This window comes from Numida meleagris, chromosome 4 (genome assembly GCF_002078875.1).
Source record: "Numida meleagris isolate 19003 breed g44 Domestic line chromosome 4, NumMel1.0, whole genome shotgun sequence".
Taxonomy (NCBI): domain Eukaryota; kingdom Metazoa; phylum Chordata; class Aves; order Galliformes; family Numididae; genus Numida; species Numida meleagris.
In genome coordinates, this window is record NC_034412.1 from 58,803,184 (window position 1) to 58,824,407 (window position 21,224).

The 21,224-nt window shown below is 41.2% G+C and overlaps 1 protein-coding gene across 1 annotated transcript in view; it reads right to left on the reverse strand.

The window, feature by feature from the left end:
• The window catches only part of SPATA5 (spermatogenesis associated 5), a 182,714-nt gene continuing 161,490 nt past the window's right edge, over positions 1 to 21,224 (reverse strand). The window contains 3 exon segments of the mRNA XM_021394011.1: positions 1 to 343; positions 18,990 to 19,123; positions 19,126 to 19,172. Of these exon segments, the coding sequence (XP_021249686.1) occupies positions 167 to 343; positions 18,990 to 19,123; positions 19,126 to 19,172 (358 nt within the window). The 3' untranslated portion in view covers positions 1 to 166.

Here is a 21,224-nt window from a genome sequence, read left to right on the forward strand (position 1 = left end):
TTTCTGTTACACTCAAAAAATCCACATGGACATTTATTATGATGATTCCACATTTGAGTTAGCATTGGACATGCCACGTACAATACAAAATTCTTTGGCTTTTGTCAGCTTTACAAAGGAAATTTGCTATTCACACCATGGACAGGCATATGTATTGGTTTGCCTTTCAAAGCGCATGCAGTCCACTTTGCTGCTGATAATCTGCATAAAACTGGATTAAGGAATCGGGAATTCTTGGTGTCACAACCGTCAGTGCATCCTGAAAATGCCGTCCCGTGATACATTTGGCATTGATGTCTTCTTGAAGTGCTAGCAGGGCAGCTTCTCTACAGACTGCTGTTATCTGCAACAATACAAAGCATCCCACCGTGTTATTATTTTAAAATGTATTGCTTGAAACGAAGAAAGCAAGCATGAGGTTATCAACACATTCCAAACACCAGATACTTACTAGGACAGAGTTTCTCCAACACTTTTTTTTCTTTTAAATAAATGAGGCTGTGGGTGATTAGCACTTCCCAGCAACAGGATAGAGCTCCAAATTCAAGCCACAGTAACATTACATTTCACGCATGAGTATGCTGCAAATTACTTTAACTTGATAATCATATTACCTTGCCTTAACCTCCCTGCAACACCTGATAAATTAAAACCCCCAGCAAGCAGCAATACATTTTTCTGTCCCCAAAGCACAAGAGCAGATATTCCCAGGCTCCGTGGGCACTTTTCCTTTTAAACTTTAAGCTGGGAAAGAAGTAAAACCAATTAATTCAGCAAGGAAAGCTCGAAGGAGAGGGGTGTGTGGAAGGGGAGGAGGGTTAAGGTCTCGTACCCTGAAATGTGTTTTTAAGCTCTCTGGACTTCAGACAGCGGAAACAGACTGATGCCAGTGTCATTCTAAAGACACATTGCTGTGGTGAAAAGAGCTTGTGGAATGAAAAGAGATATTGTGATTTCCAGTGCAACAGGGAAAACAGTGATTGATATTGACTGCTCCCTTATATCTGTAAATGAAAGAGCCAGCTGAAACACATTTGTCCAGCTATTCAGCATATTTTCTCTGTTTGTTCACTTACTGAAAAGAGTTCCCCTGCTTATGCTGTGCTAATGGTTGCCAAAGCCGTTTAGTAGCTTTTTAGAGGATTTAGCAGCATGTTTAGGAAGCTTTCACAAGAAAACATGCATGGATTTAGATGGCTTTGTCAAGTTACAACAATATTACTTTTAGTTCCGTGCTGCTCTAATGAACAGTGAAGCTAAACCCTGATGTTATGCATTTTAATGCACTTCAGGACTTCAGAGACAGTTAAAGGTGGAAGCAGAGCTGAGCTTTAGTGCTCTGGCTTCTTAGGGAGATAAGAAACGTATCCTTCCGGAAAGTAATGCAGGTACTTCAGCCCTTCCATTCAGGTTTTTCACTAAGTAGGTGTTGTGACTATTTCCTACTTTCTAACACAAACACAAAGCTATTTGAAGATTAAAAAAAAAAAAAAAGAGAGAGAGAGAAACAAAAACAGACTACACAAAACGGAGAACAACCCCCCACACCCCCATCCCTGCTTGAAACCAAACGTAGAAGTCTTTCAAAAGAGAGAAGACTCTGGATGGAGAAACAGATCCCAAACATCCTGGACTCCAAAGCTGTGCTGGTCCTTAACGAAGGGTCCGTTTTCCCTTGCTAAATACAGCACTAAGGGCAACTTTTCCACAACACAAAGAGGAAGAGATCTTCTATGTGTTTTCACATGCATTATTAGCAAAGCCCAGAATGTAATGCAGCAGGTTTTGTCCTTTCTGCTCTGCTCACAGAGACTGACTATCTACAGCATCATAACGATGAAGTGGGATATTGCCAAAGTTCAGTTGCTGGGAGGTGATATATTGCACTGAAGGAGAAGCTAAGTAAAGACTGTCACGCTGGCAGATCCAAAAAAGAAGGCACACCACTGCCAGTCCTGTCTCTTCCTGTTTCATTTGCACAGGGATACACTTGGGAGGAATTTGCCCATAAGCCAATACTTCTGATGATGTCTAGATGTTTTCTCTGTGCTCTGCCAAGAGTAGCAGTAGCCTCAACCATAATTAATCTCCAAAGGATTTTTTTCTTTTAATTGCATTCTGAAAGACTGAAACATAAGTTCTGTGATAATCAAAAATTACTAGACATGAGGAAATACCAGAAAAAAAGATATTCTTTTATTTGGTATTCAGGAATATTTGAACTGCTTTTAAGGGAAGAGGAAAGGATTTTAAGGCATGAATTATCATCCTCTCTTTTCCTGGCTGCACTCAGAATTTTTGTGGACTACATCTTCCATATAATATTGAGTAATAAAGAGCAGGCAATGTGGCACAGTGTTTAAAATTTGGGCCCTTGCACATGGTCAAAGAAGGCCCATGGCATTGTTTCTGTTCCTTTGCTAACAGAGGACATTAGCTCTCTAATAGATATTTCTTGTCATAATCACATTGGGACATCTCATACCAGACCAAGCAATGGAAGGGGTTTAAATCCTCATTTCTGCCTGGATTAAAGCACAATATATGCCAGGTTGAGTGAGACAAAGAGGGAAGGGAGTAGAAGGGGCTGACGGACAGCACAGAAGAAAATCAGTGGCTTTTCAGCACAGTGTGCAAGGTCCTTCCCCGCAGGGCTCAGCATCACTCCAATACCAGGGGCTACATCTAGATCATGAGTTTTAAAACCTTGCAATAGACTTCTCCTCAGTGAGTCTGTCCAATTACTTTCTTAAATCACTTCTCCTTTTGGCCTCCACGACATCCTGTGACGAGTGCCACGATCTAATCATGCACTGTATGAAAAAGCACTTTTGTTTGTCTTGAAGCGGGTAATTTCAACAAGTGCCTCCTAGTTCCTGTGTTATGAGAGCAGTGATTCATCTTCTCCCTGTTCACCTTCCCCACATCATCAGTGACTGCATGGATTTTCATTATATTCCCCCCCTCAGCCAGGTCTCCGCAAGCCCCCAGTGGCAGTCCCTACAGAGCCCTCGGATTCTGCTCTGCCCCTGTGGCTGGAGTTGCATCACGGCACCAAAATGCTTCTGGGTTGATTTTTTCAGAAAATAACCCATAACTCCTCCAGCAGCTTTTTCTGAGTGAAAACATCTAATTTAGACCTCATTCCTGTGAGTTTGAACCCTGGCTGACTTTCTTTTCTCTCCACTGCACTTATCAGCTTGAACAGCATCTGCCTGCCCCTATAGATGAATGCTGTTAAGCACCATTACCTACTTGCCGGTTTTAAGGCAATTCTTATTTATTTTCAAACACAAATCTGAAGGATCACAATTTTTACCTTTTCAGTATAAAAAGACTTTTGGATCTCAGCATTCTGTAAAGAATAGGAATAATGTGTTATTGCTGTCCCAGAGGCAACTGCAGCTCAGAACACTGAAGGTATTCTCAGCTTCATGTGAATTGAGAGTGGCTTTCAGCAATGACCATTAAAGCGGTGATGATGACATTAAGTGAATGTCAGAAACTACACTGCTTGAACAGCAGCGGGCCAGGAAGCAGGTAATTAAGCAGCAAGTATGGGGTGAAGGGTGTTACTGCAGGGATGAGTAGCCAGCCAGATGGGGCTGAATATTATCTATGAGTGCTGGAATATACCCTATTTTGATTATTGGTATCATTACAAATGAAAATTTAACAGACGTGTTTCTCATTTTCAATGCAGTGAGAGAAAATTACTGACCTATTTACTTAGATTAGTCTGATGTCTGGTCTTAGCATGGAAATAATTTTCAAGCCTCCTTTAAAAAACAAATTACAATTTTTTTCTGGTTAACAACAGAGTTGAACATAAGGAATGATTTATCATCTGACTGTTTCCAAGGTCAGAAACTAAGCAGCTCATTTACTCCAGCTTCAAGGCCCAAAAGGGACTGTGTCAGGCTATCCTGGGAGGAGAGGAGAGCCTCAGCGAGCCATCCAAACCACACAGCTCAACTGCAACCAGCAGAGCCACACACAAGCTTGCAGCCATTCCCCAAATAACTATGGGTCCCAAACAGCCCTGGGTTTACACTGAGCTGCTCCACTTCCAGCAAGCACAAAATGCTGGGTGCCAGCTGCAGCCCCCTGAGCAAACAGTGCTCAGCACAACCCATCTTTCCACGCTGTTCTGCCGGGTTGGCTCTCCCCGCTCCTGGCAGTGAGCACCAGCCCTCTCCCGGGGAATGAAAGTCCTTTTCAGCTTCTTTGTGTTTAAAGTGCTCTAAATAGCTTTAAAGAATCCTAAAAAAGAAAAAGCAAAAGCAAGAAAGAAACGAGCTTCTGTGTTAAAGCCTTAGGTATTCTCAAGAAAGTGGTTTTGTTCATGCAGGGTCTGCGAGGAACACCTGTGAATGTCGGCTTTAATTGGGCTGCAGCTGGTGTCAATTGTGCACGCAGTCCCTGGCAGACACTGCCTGCACATTGTGTTTCATTTTCCTTTTTCCTTCCTTTTTAACTCACTCCTCCACCCCACCAGTTAAAGTTGTAAGGGATTGTGTGTAAGAGGGATTAGGATCCTGGAAGCAGAATGGTGCTGCGGTTTGTGAATAGCACAATGTGGGGCACTGCATGGCAGGAAGCTACCTGCGAGCTGCTCCGTGGCACCAGGGCAGGCTGCTAGGCCGCGGGGCGGGCACTGACCCCCAGTGTGCTCCCGTGAGGGGATCGCCAGCCCCACTTGGTTCCTCCGTGGTGAGGAGCGGCACCGCAGCCCACCCTGTGATCCTCTGTATGGACACAACCCACGGCGGGCTGCAGCCTCTCGTGCAGGAGCAGGCAAGAGGTTGGGCCTTTCATAACAGGCCCAAACCACCAGACCACTGGGAAAGCAATCCAGGGCAATGATGCTAGCTGAGCACTGGGTTACTGTTCCAGCAGCGCTGTGCTGCTTCTGATGGGCAGAGCAGTTGGGGTATCACAGCATGACACTGGCTGGGCAGTGAGGTGTGCCCCAGATAATGCCTGCGCAAAAGATGCTGCTTTAGAGATAAAAATGCTGTTTTCAGATGCCACAATTGCCTTTTTATTCCCCTTGAAAACAGGTTAAATCAAGAGGTTTTTAAGTGGTGAGAGGTAGACTTTTTGACGCATTTCAAAAAGTCTTCAATTCTGTATTTCTCTCATGTTTCAGCTTTCCTGTTTTATATATAAAACAGGAAGTAAAAGATAACATGCCTTTCTTCTCTTCTCTGAGAAGATAAATTCTTACAGCCTACTACAAATCTTGTTCTGTTTAGGAGAACAAGCTTCCAACACTAGGAAATAATTGATTACCCTTTGATAAATTTTCATCTCATCTTTGAACGATAAAATCACCACTATATGTGTACCTCTTCCTTCTACCCACATCTGTGATCCGTAGATTTAAATCAGATGCGTTCTTTGTTTGGTCATCCTGCAAATGGAAAATCATCGCTTCTAAACGGAAAACAATAAAGTACATTAGTGTAGTACTTTTCATACAGTACCCATTCATTCTTGAGACTCATGCGCGGCACCCATCACTGGAGCTTTGCAGGGAATTGACTTAATAACTGGTGGTTACTTTGCACAGCTTTTGTAACCTGCTACAGCGATGCTAGAAAAAAAAACTAGTGTGCAAAGCACTCACTGGCCATATAAGCACCCCAGTGAGACAGAGGCTTCTTTGATTTCTAAGCAACTATGTTTTAAAACAATATTAAATGTTTTCCTCGAGCTGAAGTGCATACGTTTCTTCTGGTTCTGTATTCATGAACACTGTCTTGGAACAGATGAGCTCCTATTTCTATTGAAACCATCCTCTGCAATGAAATACTGTATTCAAATATTATTTTCCTACAAAAAGACAGACTTCCTTCTTCCTTGTTTATTAAAGGGACATTTAATATGAGTTGACATGGGACAATCTACTTTAAAACAGAGAAGAAGAAGCAAGCACCTCTGCAATTCTTAAATAGAAAGGATAGGTATTATGCGTATCTTGTGTCTCTGATCCAACAAACTGAGCAAACAATCCCAGCTATTCCTGATTTCTTTTATGAGAGGTCGTTAAGGAAATGTAATTGAACAAAACCAGCTCCTTTGCTGATAACTATAGGTGACTTCAGTTAAAAATAGATAGGCTCAAGTCTTCACTTAGTGTTTAATCTACAGTGTGCTTATTTGTGTAATTTTGGAGATTGATGCACTTGTCACTACACCTGCATGCGTACAGACCCTATCTGATGTGCTGCAAAGAGACATTAAGTTTTTGTTCCACCTGAGTACACCCGGTATGAGCAGGACAATAGCCCCCTTGGATCTTTCATATGGTGGCCACAGCTACTCTGGTGGCTGCAGTAGAGACCATGTCATCCTCCTGGTCTCAGCCAGGAGGGCTAGGCTTCATGTTTGTCTGCTTACTGTGGTCACAGCACCTGGCACACCAGTGAGGGACCGCGCCAGGCGACTGGTCCTGTGCCCTCGTGGGGCAGCAACCAATGGCCACAAGATGCTGCATGTAGCTGCTCCTACAAGACTAAAAACGGAGCAGGGCTGTGCCTGGGCAGCAGATAGTATTGCACGTATCTGTAGCTCTTAATATTCTATAAAATTCAAACACGCCCAGAGAAAAAGAAGGAAGAGATAAGGTAAGTAGCCAAAATTAAGCATATGTATCATAACTATAACACATGATGACAGCTAGTGAGAATAAACCAGAGCCTTCAGTGGTACATGCTAAGTGTCATCATACATACCTCTACTCATCCCGACATGTTCTAACAGAGCAAAACTTCGAACCCATCTGTAAGCTTTCTTTATTCTTCTTTCCACTCTCTTAAAAATGTTACTAGATGTGGTATCCTTCCAAGCAATATATAAAACATGTAAATTCCAATTTAACTTTTGTAACTACAAGCCCAAAATGCAGCTAGTTTCCAAAACGTACTGTGTCGATATGGATCCCATCACTTTGGCAGAGACATGTCATAGCTACACCTTTCACAAAGGAATTCCGTAACAAAACGAGTTTTTACATGCTGGGACTAAATATTTTTAAACAGCACTCCCTGCCAACTTCAAGTTTCAGCTATATTTGTGCAACTGAAAAAAAAATCACACACATGTTTCTATACAAGATTAAGCTGCATTTCTGGTTAACCTCAGAATTATTTCATTTTTATATAAACATTTAATGAGAAAGTTTAACTTCTTCCCTTCAGTGAGAAACAGGAAGCCAAGCCACTAGAAAAACAGTTTTTCTATATGCACACATACGTGTGCGTGTGTGTTCATTTTAATTAAAAGTAATTAACAGAATACTGTGTTCTCCCTCAGAGTATGCTGTTACTACAGAGGTCCTGCACATAAAGCCAATGCTATTTTGCTGAATTCCGCTAGCAAGATGGATTGCATTATGCAACTAAAAATGCAAAAGACTTGGAGGAGATCATTAGCTGTAGCCATCATAAGTTTCTCTCTAGAAACGCAAAACAAAAGAAAAACAACAAAACAGATATGTCAGCTTCTACCTTAGGAAACCTATCAGTGTATGGGCATTAATTAGCTCTTCTGTTTGCTTGGCTTCTTTCAGATGAAGAGGCTGAACAACCCATTCAGCATATTCCAAGTTTCTTGTATTGAAAAATAATTAATGATTTTGTTTCTCAAAGCAGTGTTTCATTTCTCAGGTTTAACCTGGGAGAGCAGCAGAGGTCTTAGACTCCTATCAAAACATATCAAGTAAATTCAATTCTGCAAAAGGAATTGGGAGAAGTGTCCTCCCTTCCATAAAAAATTTATTCTTTTGTCAGTAGAACTCAGCCAGTCTAGAACTGTCTTTCAACTTGTTTCAGCTCCAGCAGCATTTCTGTTACATTATGTCACCATTAAAAGATGGCTGAATCCACTCAGCAAAAAGCAAAAAAAAAGTTCTTCTTCATGGTTTTTGAAATCCCATTTTCATCCTGTTTTTAGACTTTCCATTGTGGCAAATACTATCTCTGATTTGGATCTGGTATACCAAGTTAACAGCAACTGTATTTATAGTTACCTATGCATGAGATATCATAATACATTACAGTAAATGCAAACAAACTCAGCTAAAAATAATGGCCAGAAAGTCTAGGAAATCTTCTGTAGTCCTTCTGTTTCTATCGGTTGGATATAAAGCATACAAATCATATGATAACGAGAATAAAAGGGATGTCATACCTTCTGCTTTTTCTGTATGGCTATTTACACATGCATACATATCCTGAGTTGAGGCAGGGAGTGGGAAAAGACATTTGTTGTGTAGGGCTTTTAGACTGAAAGATGAATAATGTCCTTAATGGGAGCTCCCCTGCTTTTCATTTATTGGATCTCAGTTCCTGGAAGGTGCAAGATGTCTCCAGTGGAGTATCTATTTCCTTAGCAGAGTGCTAGAGGAATTTCAGACTGTTTCTAAGTTTACCTCTTGGAGCTTCCCATGGTACCCAGCTGCTCATGTTTCCCAAGAAAATCAGAGGACTACATGCCTGCATTCTAGGGAGGCAGAGCAGGGCTGGGAGTGCAGTTAGACCTAGGAAGCAATGCTGTTGCCAAAGGTAGATCCCTCCGTGCATGGTTATTACTCCTTAAGGAAGAAGCAGAAAGGCTGGTAAAGAACTTAAAGTAAGCTTTAAGTTCTTAACGTAAGGCAAGTTTTGCTTGTGCAAAAAAAGCCAAAAAGGAATCAGCAAGAAAAAAACAAGGAATGGCATAAATAAAAGAAAGAAGAATAGTGGTGTGCCAACAATTACTTTGAGTTAAGGATTTATTTAAGAGGTATACTTTAGTAGAAATATAAATTAGAACAGAAGATCAAGAAAACAGCAGTAAGACAGATGTAACAGTGAAAGCTGTGCTGCCATGACAGATGGCCAGTCCAAACCAGTGACACAGTGGTCATCATCTCTCTTTGATCTGCTCTCTTGATGAGACTGTTCAAGTGCAAGGGCAGAAGCCTAACACAGCAGTACTGAAGAAAGCAGTTCGGGCTGCTTTAGCACCCTGAACCAGCTTGCTCAGGCTGCAGGCCAGTGAGGAAGGATATCTTGAGTTATTCAATCCTAAACCATTCAATACAATTCTGTTGTCGAGAACAGCATATCTGCTAACCACTTTTAGTTTCAATAAAAGCTTCAAACAACATATTTCAGCTGTAGCCCTGTTGTGTCTGCTGAATCACTGAGCGCATACAGTGAAGGATTCACAGTGCAGTCTCAGAGCAGCATGTCTCTCCAAGTGGCACAGCTTGTCACTGGTGTGGGGGCACCTAGCACACTGGGAACACAAGCCAAAGGACCACATGAGGCAAGAACCTGTAGCTGGAGCTGCCCCTTACCTTCAGGGAAAAGTTGTGAGTGACCAGATGGACACATCTGCTGTTGCAAAGTTAACATTAAAGGATATCATTTGAGTGCCCTCCTGCAGTTGAAAAGATTGACTCCATGTTATGTCTGAAAATCACTTAAGAATTCTGGGTAACTGGATCTGTTTGTTACTCCTACAATAACAGATCTTACTTAGCAAATTCTCCCATTTCCTCTCCTTCGTATTCACAAACTCCTCCTCAGTTTGTGCCATGTTACTGAAAAAACCTCCCTGGTCTCTTGGGTTTTCTCCCTCTCCTTTCTTGTCTAGGCAAGACAACATAATGCAAATTTCCACTGCAGCAAAGACACAGAAAATGGATCATCTACATTTCTCTGTAAGTCCAGAACTTATCCTCAGTTTTTTTCACGTTCACTGAGCTGATATTGGGCATCTACCAACTTTCCTGGCACTGAGAAGAAGGTTTTAAGGTTTTCCAGGACAGCATCTTACAGTATGACAGAGACCAATAGCGGAGGGAATGATGCCCAAAGGAGCCAATATGGCTGTAGTATGGCAGAGGATGCCACAAGAGTGAGATGAGAAAGACTGACTATCACAGAACTAAGGACCACAGCTAAAAAAACCTCAAAAGCCAGTAAGAAATATCACTGACACCAGCAATAGGTCTGTTCTGTACAGCTGAGGGGTCCTGAGCTGACAGGTGCCATGTTTGAGGCACAAACTGAAGTTACCAAAAGTTTTCCTGCAGGAGCAGGAAAGATGCCTCTTGCTCCTTCACTGATTTACCTTACAAAGAGTAAGCTCTGCCAGACAATGACATCATGGTCCCCCCGTTTCCATCACCAGAGAAAGGAGTTATCCCAGCTCTCTTTGTGCTAACTGCTACGAAGAGAAAGGAGGGAAGAAAGATGAAGGAAACAGCTATCATGGCGTGCAATGAGAGAGACAGGCAGGACCCTTGGGCAGGGAAAGTTTTTGGCAGGAAGGACTAAGGAGGAGAAAATGAGAAGAAAACTCAATACTGTGGGTTGTGCAGATCCCAGCTAGTACTCAGATCCATAGCCTGAAGAGTAAGAATATAAAGCAGCCTTAGTCCGTACTGCAAGTCTCTGTACAAGAAATACACAAGCTTAAATCTTCAAAATATCTAGCAATCTCCTTTGGGGGAAGCTGGTAAATACACAGAGAAAGCTCACCTACTTCTCTTACCTGCAGAGCTGTGGATGTGCTCCTCCTCACACAACCTGCAGCACACATGTGCCTTCTCATGACTTCCCATAAATATTTTACTTCACTGAACTGGGCAGCCAAGCTGTGCAATTCTACAACCAAGCGTAACTGCACAACTAGCACTGCCTCTTGTCAAGAGATGAGTTTGTAAGATTCACTCAGGAATTGCCTACATGCAGGAGAAAGGGGGAACTTTCCAGTGAATTACATCTACTCATTTTATGTTAGATGCACAGACACCAGGGCTGCAACAGCAGGTGTTTTAGCGCCTGACCAAACACAGCAAGAGAGTGAGGACAGCACGTATGGGGTGCTAGCACAGAAGCACTGGTTTGCATGCTGAACAACACAAAATGCTATATTCTCTCTGCTTTTTAATGAGTCTGTATTCTTAAGATCAGGATACATTCTCAGCATTTCCTATTTGATATCACATTTAGCACATTTCATGATCTCTGGAGGACTTTGTCATATCAATGATTTGCTCTGTCTGGTATGAGAGCGTCCAAAATGCATGAGATGTCATAGGGAAGCTGGGTTTCATTGCTCCTTTGCTCCTTTTTCATGGTGCAATGCCACCCAACCTGTTTGGTGTGCACAACCCAGCCTCAAGCCTCTTCTGATATTTCACTCAGCTGTGGATCATTCAAAACCCCATGGAAGAAATATTTCAACGTTCAGACTTTTTTTTTCTTAACAGGAAGACCTTCCACACCTCAGTGGACATAGTATTCAATGCACACTGCCAAATATTATATGATGTCCTTTCCAGAGTTAATTTTTAATTTCCTGACTTCACTGCATGAGAAATTTTCAAATTGTCTTGGCAGTCACTTGACGGCATGTGCAGACCTAATTGCAGAAGTGAATGCAGCGTCAGCCCAAATGCAAACCTCCAGACTAACTGAGGAATTTCTGCAAAATTAGTTCGTTTGTTAAATTAAGTTCCAGAAAGCACCTCAGTCCAAGAAATGATCGCCAAAGTAAGGTAAAAGGCGCAAACCTTACAAACCTTGCAAACCTTGTCCCAGTCTGCCATGCAGTAAGGGGACACAGGTGTCCTAAATGCATCACTCAAAAACTCAATGATTTTCCATTTTCATTTTTTAATGCCACAGTTCCAAACCCACAGATGTTGTGCATGGCTATAAATCTTGGCACCCTCTCCATTTTGGAAGAATTTCCCCCGGTATTCAGCGTTCCTTGCTTCACCTTAAGTCACCCTAATCATGCTGACATCTACTATCGATGATTATATTAGCCCTAAAAGATCCTTAAACAAATGAAAAGGACTGACTTCCACTCTTAAAGTTCTGCTTCCAATTTTCTAAAGGAAATTAAATAATATATAAATCAAATGCTGGGCGCAGGCCCAGGCAGCTGAACATCGCTTTGTCCTTTCAAAGTGAAGAGGAAGTGTCTGCTACAGAAGGGACAAGCCAAGAGAAATAAAGTTTAACCTCAGCTCCATGTGAAAGTGATTTGGGATAATCGAGGGAATCTGCAAAGAGGTTAAAACTGGGACCACATACTAACAGCAGAACGTTACGTGATGATCAAAAATCTATCAGGGGCTGACCTTCACCTGGGGGAACTGCACGGCCCTCGCAGCTCATTATGCTGGAGCGGAGCGTGAAGGGCAGGAGGAAGAGCAGACAAGCAGGAAGGGGAAATCTATTTATAGTAGGCGCTTGTCATGTCGTGGTAATCTTACCATTTTTCTCAGGTTTGCCATATTCATAAATAAGTTCTGCCTGACAACTTTACAGCAAGGCAGCTATGCAGGAAACGTGCACACTGCTTTCCAGTTCTTCTTTAGCTAATACGTACCGCTCAGACTATTGAGGCAGCCACCAAGAGACTTCTTTATTTATGCACTATTGATGGACTACTGGTCCTTCTCTATAAGGTGGTATATATCTAGAAGGGGAAAAACACTACAATTGTGCTAGACGTTTTCCTGGTATTATTTGCTAAGCAAGAGATGGCTATAATTGCCACAACACATTTCATAAAACTATTGGGAACAGATGTATTTTGTAATATGACTTCCCTATTAAAAGAAGATTCTGATTGAGTTTACATGGTTTCAAGAAGAATTTGCACCGACATTTTTGCACACAGAAGATCAGCCCTGGACTTAGGGTCTACATAACCCTATTCACATAAGCCAGACTTTGAGGGAGAGACAAAGATGTGACGTTCAGCTATTAACACTTCAACTACGTACATTCCTGCCTATTTAGAAAATCTTCCTCTCCTCAACTTTAAAGGCTATAGAATATTTTAGATGCCAGGTAAATGGCCCTTAAAAATAGTCTAATCCCTTCACTTCCTTCAGAAAGCAGCAAAATTATTTTCAGCGCCGTCACTTAGTTGTTTTGTCTGTCACAACACTAATCGAGCAGCTGGCAAAGCACGGATAGCCACATAACAGCTACATACACATAGCAGTTCAACAAACATCCTGCTTAGCTGTTGCAAACATATCAGGAAATGCTTCACAGCTAAAAAAATAAAAAATAAAAACAAATCCCCTCCCCTCCAGAATACTTTCTTTTAGTTTTCCCTTTTAAAAAGTAGAGCTCAAAGACATACTCCTACTTTGTAGAATTATTTCAGATTTAAAGAGCATAATGAGTGCTACTGTCATTTAAATCTCGGGATGCAAACCCATCTGAACGTTAGCACAGTTGATTCAGAAGAACCAGTGGGTTTACTGGACTCACAGACTTGTAATTTATCAACAGTTATCCATACACTTTAGATAGCTACAGAAGATTAGATCAGACTTCAGGAACACTATCTTAGCATAAAGAGGCAATTCAATCAACTGCTACGAGTGGGGAGCTTCACCTGTCTGTCTTCCACACCACCTCTCTCTTGACAGAGCCTGTGCTAATGAAGCATCAGCCTGTGCCAAGGCTGTGTTTAAAAAGAGCATAGCAAGCAAAGGAAGTAAGGCTTTAGGGGGACCACAGGGCTTTAAACAAACACTGCTAGAATAAACGCCTCTGTAAAGACCTCCAAGTTTCTCATCACTTTGTCTCGGTAGGTTACCAAATATCAAGAAGGAAAAAAAAAAACAACAAAAAATAAAACCTTAAAGGAGGATGGAAAATAGTAGGAAGTTTTCACAGAATGTGGTTGTTTGCCATTCTTGAATTTAAACAAAACCAGATGCACAATATGTTACTCACACATGAGAAGAGGACAGCCAGCAAGAGAGGGAGAGATCTCTCTCTCTCTCTTTTCCTCACTCCTTCTTTCAAGAAAGCATCCCTGAAAGCACACAAGCATATGCTTCAGGCTTCACTGACGTCAGTAAACACTACTGAAGTAATGCTTATGCTTACATACATTCCAAAACACTTATCTGCTCTGTATAATTGGAAGCTAAATGGAAGTGATAAATCACAGACAGAATGTATTCAATCAACGAACAAGATATTTTTCATCTTTAAGGTGATGGTACTCATTGGTCTTGCAACATCTTGCACTCGTTAGTATCCACTGTTAAAATGAGAGACAATTTCTAACGCTGAATTCAACCACTTAATTTACAAATGCTAAAACATTTGCACTAGTAACAGAAAGACATAACGATTAGCACCAATCTGTTACATTTCTTTGGATCTTTGTACCTAAAACACAGCATTAACATTAAATAGTTAAAATAGTTACAGATAGGTTACTGCATGCAAAGCATGTAACCTATCAGCAGTAATTGCATCCTGGGTCTTCCATATCTCTGATGTATTATGTATTTAACATAAAGATCTTCTGCAAACTACTGTAATTCGTTTTCCTGAATTCTCTGTTCCCAAGGTGCAAACCATTTGCATTTCACATCTACACATGCTAAATACCTGACACAGGAAGCCTGGGGCTTGCTGAGAGCTGCAATGCACGCAGGGCGCAGGCAACAGTATGTACTACTCCACCATGCATTATTCTGTTCACTAATGCAGAGTTAACCAGTAAGGGTTTACACTTACTTCTTTAATAGGTAAAGTCTCCAGTAAAAGGAAAAGAGGAAAAAACATGAAGGTCTAGTATAAGGCTACTCATTCCCACTGAGGCCAGCTGGATAATCTGCTCCAATTCATTAGATCCCACAGGGTAATGTCTGCACTGTGATAATCATCTTCATAAAGGTACTCACTCTTCTTTAAAAATCTACCATCTGTCTACCGGCAATAACAAGGTCCACCATGGCCTGCAGTGACTTTGAGGTTGTTACTATCTGCACAATCATTCATTATTTAAGCACAGGACATTGCTTCTCATGTCTCTTCTCGTAACACAGAGCAAAGATGATCAGACCTGAAGCTGAACGAGCATTAATGCATACTTGAAACAGGCACAAAGTAGTACAGCTCTCACTACAAATACAGTTTGGTGCAAGCATGAATGCATACAGCCTATAACATCACTGCACATCCATTTATTTGAAAATAATTTCACTGCGGTAGAGATCTCCCAGAAATGGAGCATTCTCCATTTTTTTGCTTTGCTATGGGCTTTGTTATGAGCTTTGTCATTCCCTGTATGGGCAGTGGGCTGACGGTGCTGGGGTGCTTGGTGTGGCCAGGGCTGGCCTTGCCTAAGCAAATACTGGTCCTGAAACAAGATACTGACCACAGAACTACTTTTCCAGGATAAAAGAGTGGCTCCAAGATGGACAAAAGAAATGCAGATTGCAATACGCTTAACAGATATAGAAAGTTACCATTCTCCTGTATATTGCTTTTTGAGTTATTAGCACCTAGACATTCTCCATGGTTGAAAGTGCATTAATGAGCTAAAAGATACACAGTAATTTATCCTGCAAATGACCTACATCCAGCAGCCATGTGTGTTTGTTTATGATCACTGCATCTGGTAATGAGCTTTTGACATAATGGAAAGCTGAGGTAGAAGAATGCACTCTGTTCCTCAAGCTGACTAATTAAAGCTCTACTTAATTTGGAAAAGGGCACTTTCAAAATAAACAGTAATTTTCAGCAGACTGCAAAAAATAGGTAGCAAATGAATCTCATCATGTAAGGCCTGAAAGCTATTGTAGCAACCTCACAAGCACCAAAGAAGGTGATTTTAACTCCCACAACACCACTCTAAGAGGGCGTGCACACAGGTGCCCCTCTGATACTGCAAACAGTACATTCATGTTTACACTTCATTACTAAAAGAGAAGCCTACGTATGCATTGTGTACTTGCAGAAGTTTTCTTTTTGTACTGCTTCAAACACAACAGAACTCCAATACCTGCAGAGATGATCAAAGCCTACATTATAATCTCTAGGAATCACAAAAACAGAAAGTGATGGGTGAACTAAAACAGTCCCCACCATTCGCGTGTTAGGCATCAAACTATGGTTTGCATCTAAAAGTAACAGTCAGTTGTCACCCTCTGCATGTTACTAACAACCAATAAAACAAGCAGGAAGTCCCATTTTTCCACAAGCGACATGGGTGGGAAGAGCAGCCAGCCCTAGGGCAGCCAAGCCTCACCTCCCCACCAAAGGCAGCCAGGGCCTCAGTGCCCTCAGCTCCCACCAAAGCCATCCCATGGCCTTGAGTCACTTCCAGCAAGGCCTCATCTAACAGAATGTTATTCTGGAACAGCAACCGCATTTAAATTCACTCCCTATCTCATTCCAGGACAACTTCCTCACGTTGACGTGCCCTTAGAAGTACAAGAAAGAGCATTCGTCTGTGGCTGCATTTAGCCCGAGGCTGAAGTCTCATGAGGTAACAGAGAATAGAGATCTGGCTTTATCTTATAAACGGTGTGAATATATATCACCACCCTTTGGAATGAAACCAACATTTTCTCTCTAATCTCCCAACCGTTTCCCACAGAAAGCGCATACTTTCTCCAGCCCATGAAAGAAGGCAAGGACGTTAGGAAAATCAGAGGGATTGCAGAGCATGGAAAGCCCACATCAGCTGCGTACAAGAGCAGACTTCCCAGACCAAGACACTGGAGCTATGAAATGGCCTCTGTCACTGAGAAACTACCAGGGTGGAGAAGAGAAAAGCGGTGTAGGCTGCATGCACTGAGAAACAATACTGCAGAGCTTTGGGACTGGCTCCCCAGATGGAATTAAAGGTAGAGATTGAAGCTTTTCATGTATATTGAAGTGACAATGTCAAATTACAGTTTCTTATGGCAAACACAACTGCCACCCTCCCACACACACAGCCAGTGCACAAAATTTGTACCTCAGGAGTTCTCGTGTGCTCCTTAACTGTCATAGGAAATACATCTTTGCTGTCCTGGCAGGTCAGACCGCTAACCATATCCCTCAGAGATCATCTGCCCACTTCCCCTCTTCCCTGCACAAGTCAGCAAAGAGGCTCAGGTTTCCCAGCACAAATGGAGAACTCAGACAGGGACAGCACGGCAGGCGGATACACCCTGGGGTACAGCTGGGCAAGGTCAATGGCAACAGAACATGGAGATGTCAAATGGGAACCATCAATTAACTAAAAGTTTTGGTTTTAGGAGAAGGCTGTGCAGGTTGAAGTCCATAGAGAAGCGCCAGCATCTGCTGCAGCATCAAGCATCTGAGAGCAAATGTCACAGAGATCACCAGTCTTCTCTGCACTTCTCCATTAAACCTTTTCAAATAAGGATTTTTTTTTTTTTTGAGTGTGCATGCTTAGGTCTATAAAACATGTTACCTCCCCTTAGAAGAATTCTTTCTGTTTTGCTTTTTCTTTTCCTTTTTTTCTTTTTCTTCTGTGAGAGAAGTTACAACTTCAAACTATGCTGGGCTGCAACTTCAGTGCTGCAGAATCCCCACTCGCTCATGCTTCTCTTTCCTCAATTCCTCTCTATCTGATTTACTGTTTACTTGCAGAACATATGGGAAACATGTAGGGAAAGCATGCATCCGGGTTCGTGTTCAGAATAAATACTTTTTATGACTATTCCCGTGACCTGCAGCAATAGACTTGATTAGTCACCCACAACTATGTAAAATCATACAATCATTTAAATATGTTTTCAAAACAGAATACTTTTTAAGGTACAGATCAACTGAATACTCCTCTATAGTCTCTCTAACACCCATTTCCTACAACTTTACCATTTTCACCTGAGATAGAAAGCATTATCTTTCAAGTGTGAAGTTCTCCCTCAAAAGTACAGTGCAGGAATAGAAATAAACATGAAAATATTAGTGCCACCCAGTCTACTCAGTTTTCTCAATGAAAGAATGATGAAGAAGTGCAGTAGATAAAGATCTGAAAATTGATGCTGAGGCTGAAGTAGATGTGTAATTTATCAACATGTGCAAAGTAACTTTTTAAAAAGTCTTTGCCCGTTTCAGAAAACCAAATTTCCTCTAACATTAGGTTCATCAAAAAGCAGAATTGCAAAGATTTTTGATTGAACAGAGAACAGAATATTTCTGAAGCAGAATATGTAACTTAATCTAAAAGCAAACAAACAAAGGTTCAAATTCAACCTAACCCATTATACTTAGCAACAGAATTGAAAAGAAATCCTGAAAAAGTCATTTTGAATTGAAACACATCAAATCTTTTTAAGTCAAAACATTCAGAATTCTTCTAGGGTAAAAAAAAAAAGTTAAGGACAAGAAATCTGATTTCCTAACTAAGGTCTATATACGTAATGAAACAGCTATGTCCTGCTTTACTGCGGTTTACTTAGGGTTTTTCTTCTCCTCTCCTCTCCTCCCCACTATCATTCACCTTTGGACTCAAGAAAAATCTGATGTATCTCTTTTGTTTTGGGAAATGATCTTGATAATGTTTTAAGGGTTGTTGCACACGTAGCTACCAGCAGTGGCTGCTGCCTGCAGCTTTCCTCCATACCCTCCCTTCACCATCTACCATGCAGAAACCAGAACTCACCTGCTGCAGGAGAGCTACAGAACATCCTTCAGCCAAACTGCCTGATTGCATCTGATTACAAGGCTTAAGCAAACTACACAGACATTTTCCTTTTGTCGCAATCCACAGTGATATACAAAAGATGAACAACAGAGAGATTTCACAAGGTAACTGGGCTTTTATAGTTCTTTTTTGTATGAAATGGACACCGGGTGTTATTTCTACAGGTTGGAATGCTGTAGTAAATCTCTAAAAAGCAAAGGATTTTTGTTTTCCTACTTTTTAAGAAATGCTTTTCCCATGTGTTTCTGAGAGGGTGTGTGAGGCACTCTACAGTCTTTCTGTCTCACCAAAGCAGTGCAGTTCAGAAAAATACTTGAGCAAATGCTCAGCTGTAAGCACGCTTAAGAGTCCATTTACTCCTATCCAGTGTAAAGGATTCTGAATGAAGAGGAACTTGCCCTCATCTTTTAAGCCGAGCACATGGCTTTCCTGAATTGAGGTCTCTCAGTAGGTTGGTAGTCAGGCACATGTGGACACGTGGTACTGACCACACTGGTGAAAAAGTCAGGTTGTTCTTGGAAGAGTGGCTGATCGATCTCTGCAGGCCAGCTAGTTCCTTCATCAGATTCATCTGCACTCACAAAATGCAGTATCTGGAAAATTATTTGAAATAGCAGATTTCTCTCAGCAGGTTTGACTGTTGTTCTGCTTGTTTTGGGGACAGAAGGCTGCTGTGAGAAGAGTCATTATTTGCTGAAAAGCAAAAAACGCATTTTCATGTCTGATTACTTCTATTAATACGTATCGTTTTACATACATAATACATCTACATACGGAATCTATTATTATTGAGGAAATGATTTTTTAATGAGGATGACTGAACAATACTTGAGAGAAAATGTTCAAACTAGTGTTAATTTACAGCAAAAAGTCTGGATTTCATGCCCCAGACCAGCCCAATCATCCTATGCTTACACCTTGAGAACAGAATTCAACTTGTATGACTTTTCCAGGCTCTGAAATCTTTCTAAGCCTAAATTTAAACTCTTCCTCTGTCAAAGAGCTTTAAAATTTAGGAACAGTGTTTCAGCTCTGCAGAAGAATAAAGAGATAGCTCACTGTACTTCTGCATTCTAGATCCATGGAAGCATTTTTATTCCCTCCATTTTCTTACAGAGCCCGTGACTGCCCTTCTCTCCTAGCCTCAAACTCATCGAAAAAAAAAAAAAAGGAAAGAAAGAAAAAAAGGTAATACAGTTACTTGTGCATAAATGTAGCTAATTATATTCTCACTCACTGAAACACTGTTTGGTTTTGCTTTCTCTCTCCCTGCATGCTGGGGTTAATTAAGCTCCTTAAATGCTGCATATGAATTATGAAGAAGCAAACAACAACAAAGAAATACTCACTATTTTCCTATGAAAAAAAGTCTGGTGGTAAAATGTCCTGGCAGGCTAACCATTAGTACAATAAAACTGTTGAATTCTCAATGGTAAAAATAAAGTGACTAAACACTTTTTGCTGTCAAAAGGAGAGACTTTCAAGAGAGTCCATTCATGGTAAGAGAGAGGTACTTTCTTTCAGGAATCATATCAAAACCAAGGATGAATTATTACTATCAAATACAAGCCTCACAATAGAATCTCTGTTATCATAATGCAAATACAAACGCGTATTTGCTATTCCTGCAAAATGTTATCATTGTTTCGGCTTGCAGGGGACAACCTGTTCTGTGCAGATCCTGACTGACTAGGGCTGGACTAGGTTCACCATCTTCACACCAACAACATTGTTTTGCTCACCTTCAGAAACCACAGCACAAGCAATGCTTCTCAGACAATGCTTGCAAGGGTTTGCTCTGGCTCTGCTGGAAAAGCCTGAGGAGCCCCGGAGCTACGAGAAGAGCAGAGCAGCTCCTATGGTCCCCGATGCTGTCACTGGTCCCAGCACCTTATCTTGCCCTCATTGTTTGCCCTTGTACAGACAGGAGTTTTAAGCACTTTTTTTACAGGCTGAACTGACATATTACTCTTTTTTTTTTTTTTTCTCCTCACTTATTTATTTATTCATGCTCTCTCTGAATCTAGCTATTTTCCTTGTCAGAAATGTTCCTTTATATTAATCACAATTTCCTGGAAGATGAATATTTGGTTCTAATAATCCCTTGACTTCTCTCATTAATCATGCTATTCTTTTCCTTCTCTTTTTGTTTTAAACCACATGAACTTCTTCAGTATCCTCTGCTTTATTCAAACAGAGCATGCCGAATCTGCCTTGTCTCCATTTTTTTTTCTTTTTTAAATTTAGCAACTTTCTAAGCTTCCTTGCTGCATTTTCCAAGTGTCTCTTTCATTGACATGGTATCAAAAAGGCAGTGAAACCAATACCAGCCCATTCTGGTTTGATGCAGCTTACTGGTAACATGCCACAGGAGCCAAGTGCTGAAACATGTGTGTACTGCCAAAGACATAATTTGTGATAATGTCCCAATAGTATTTTGAAGCTAGGTCCTGATTTTTAATCTGCACATTGCAAAATCAGTCCAACAGCAAGAAATAAGGCAAATGGACTAGAAAATTATCCTTAGTTCTTACAGCTGATTATAACTCCTAACACAGAGGGCTCGAAACTACAACTCTGAACTAGAACAGCTCACGTATAGGAAGAGGACTGGATCATCATGTTTGTCATTGTTGTCCTCTGCTTAGGCTTCTTTTGAGTGAAAACTGGCAGATGATCTGTCCAAAAGAACCTGGTACTACTTGGAACTAGGGAGGACAACA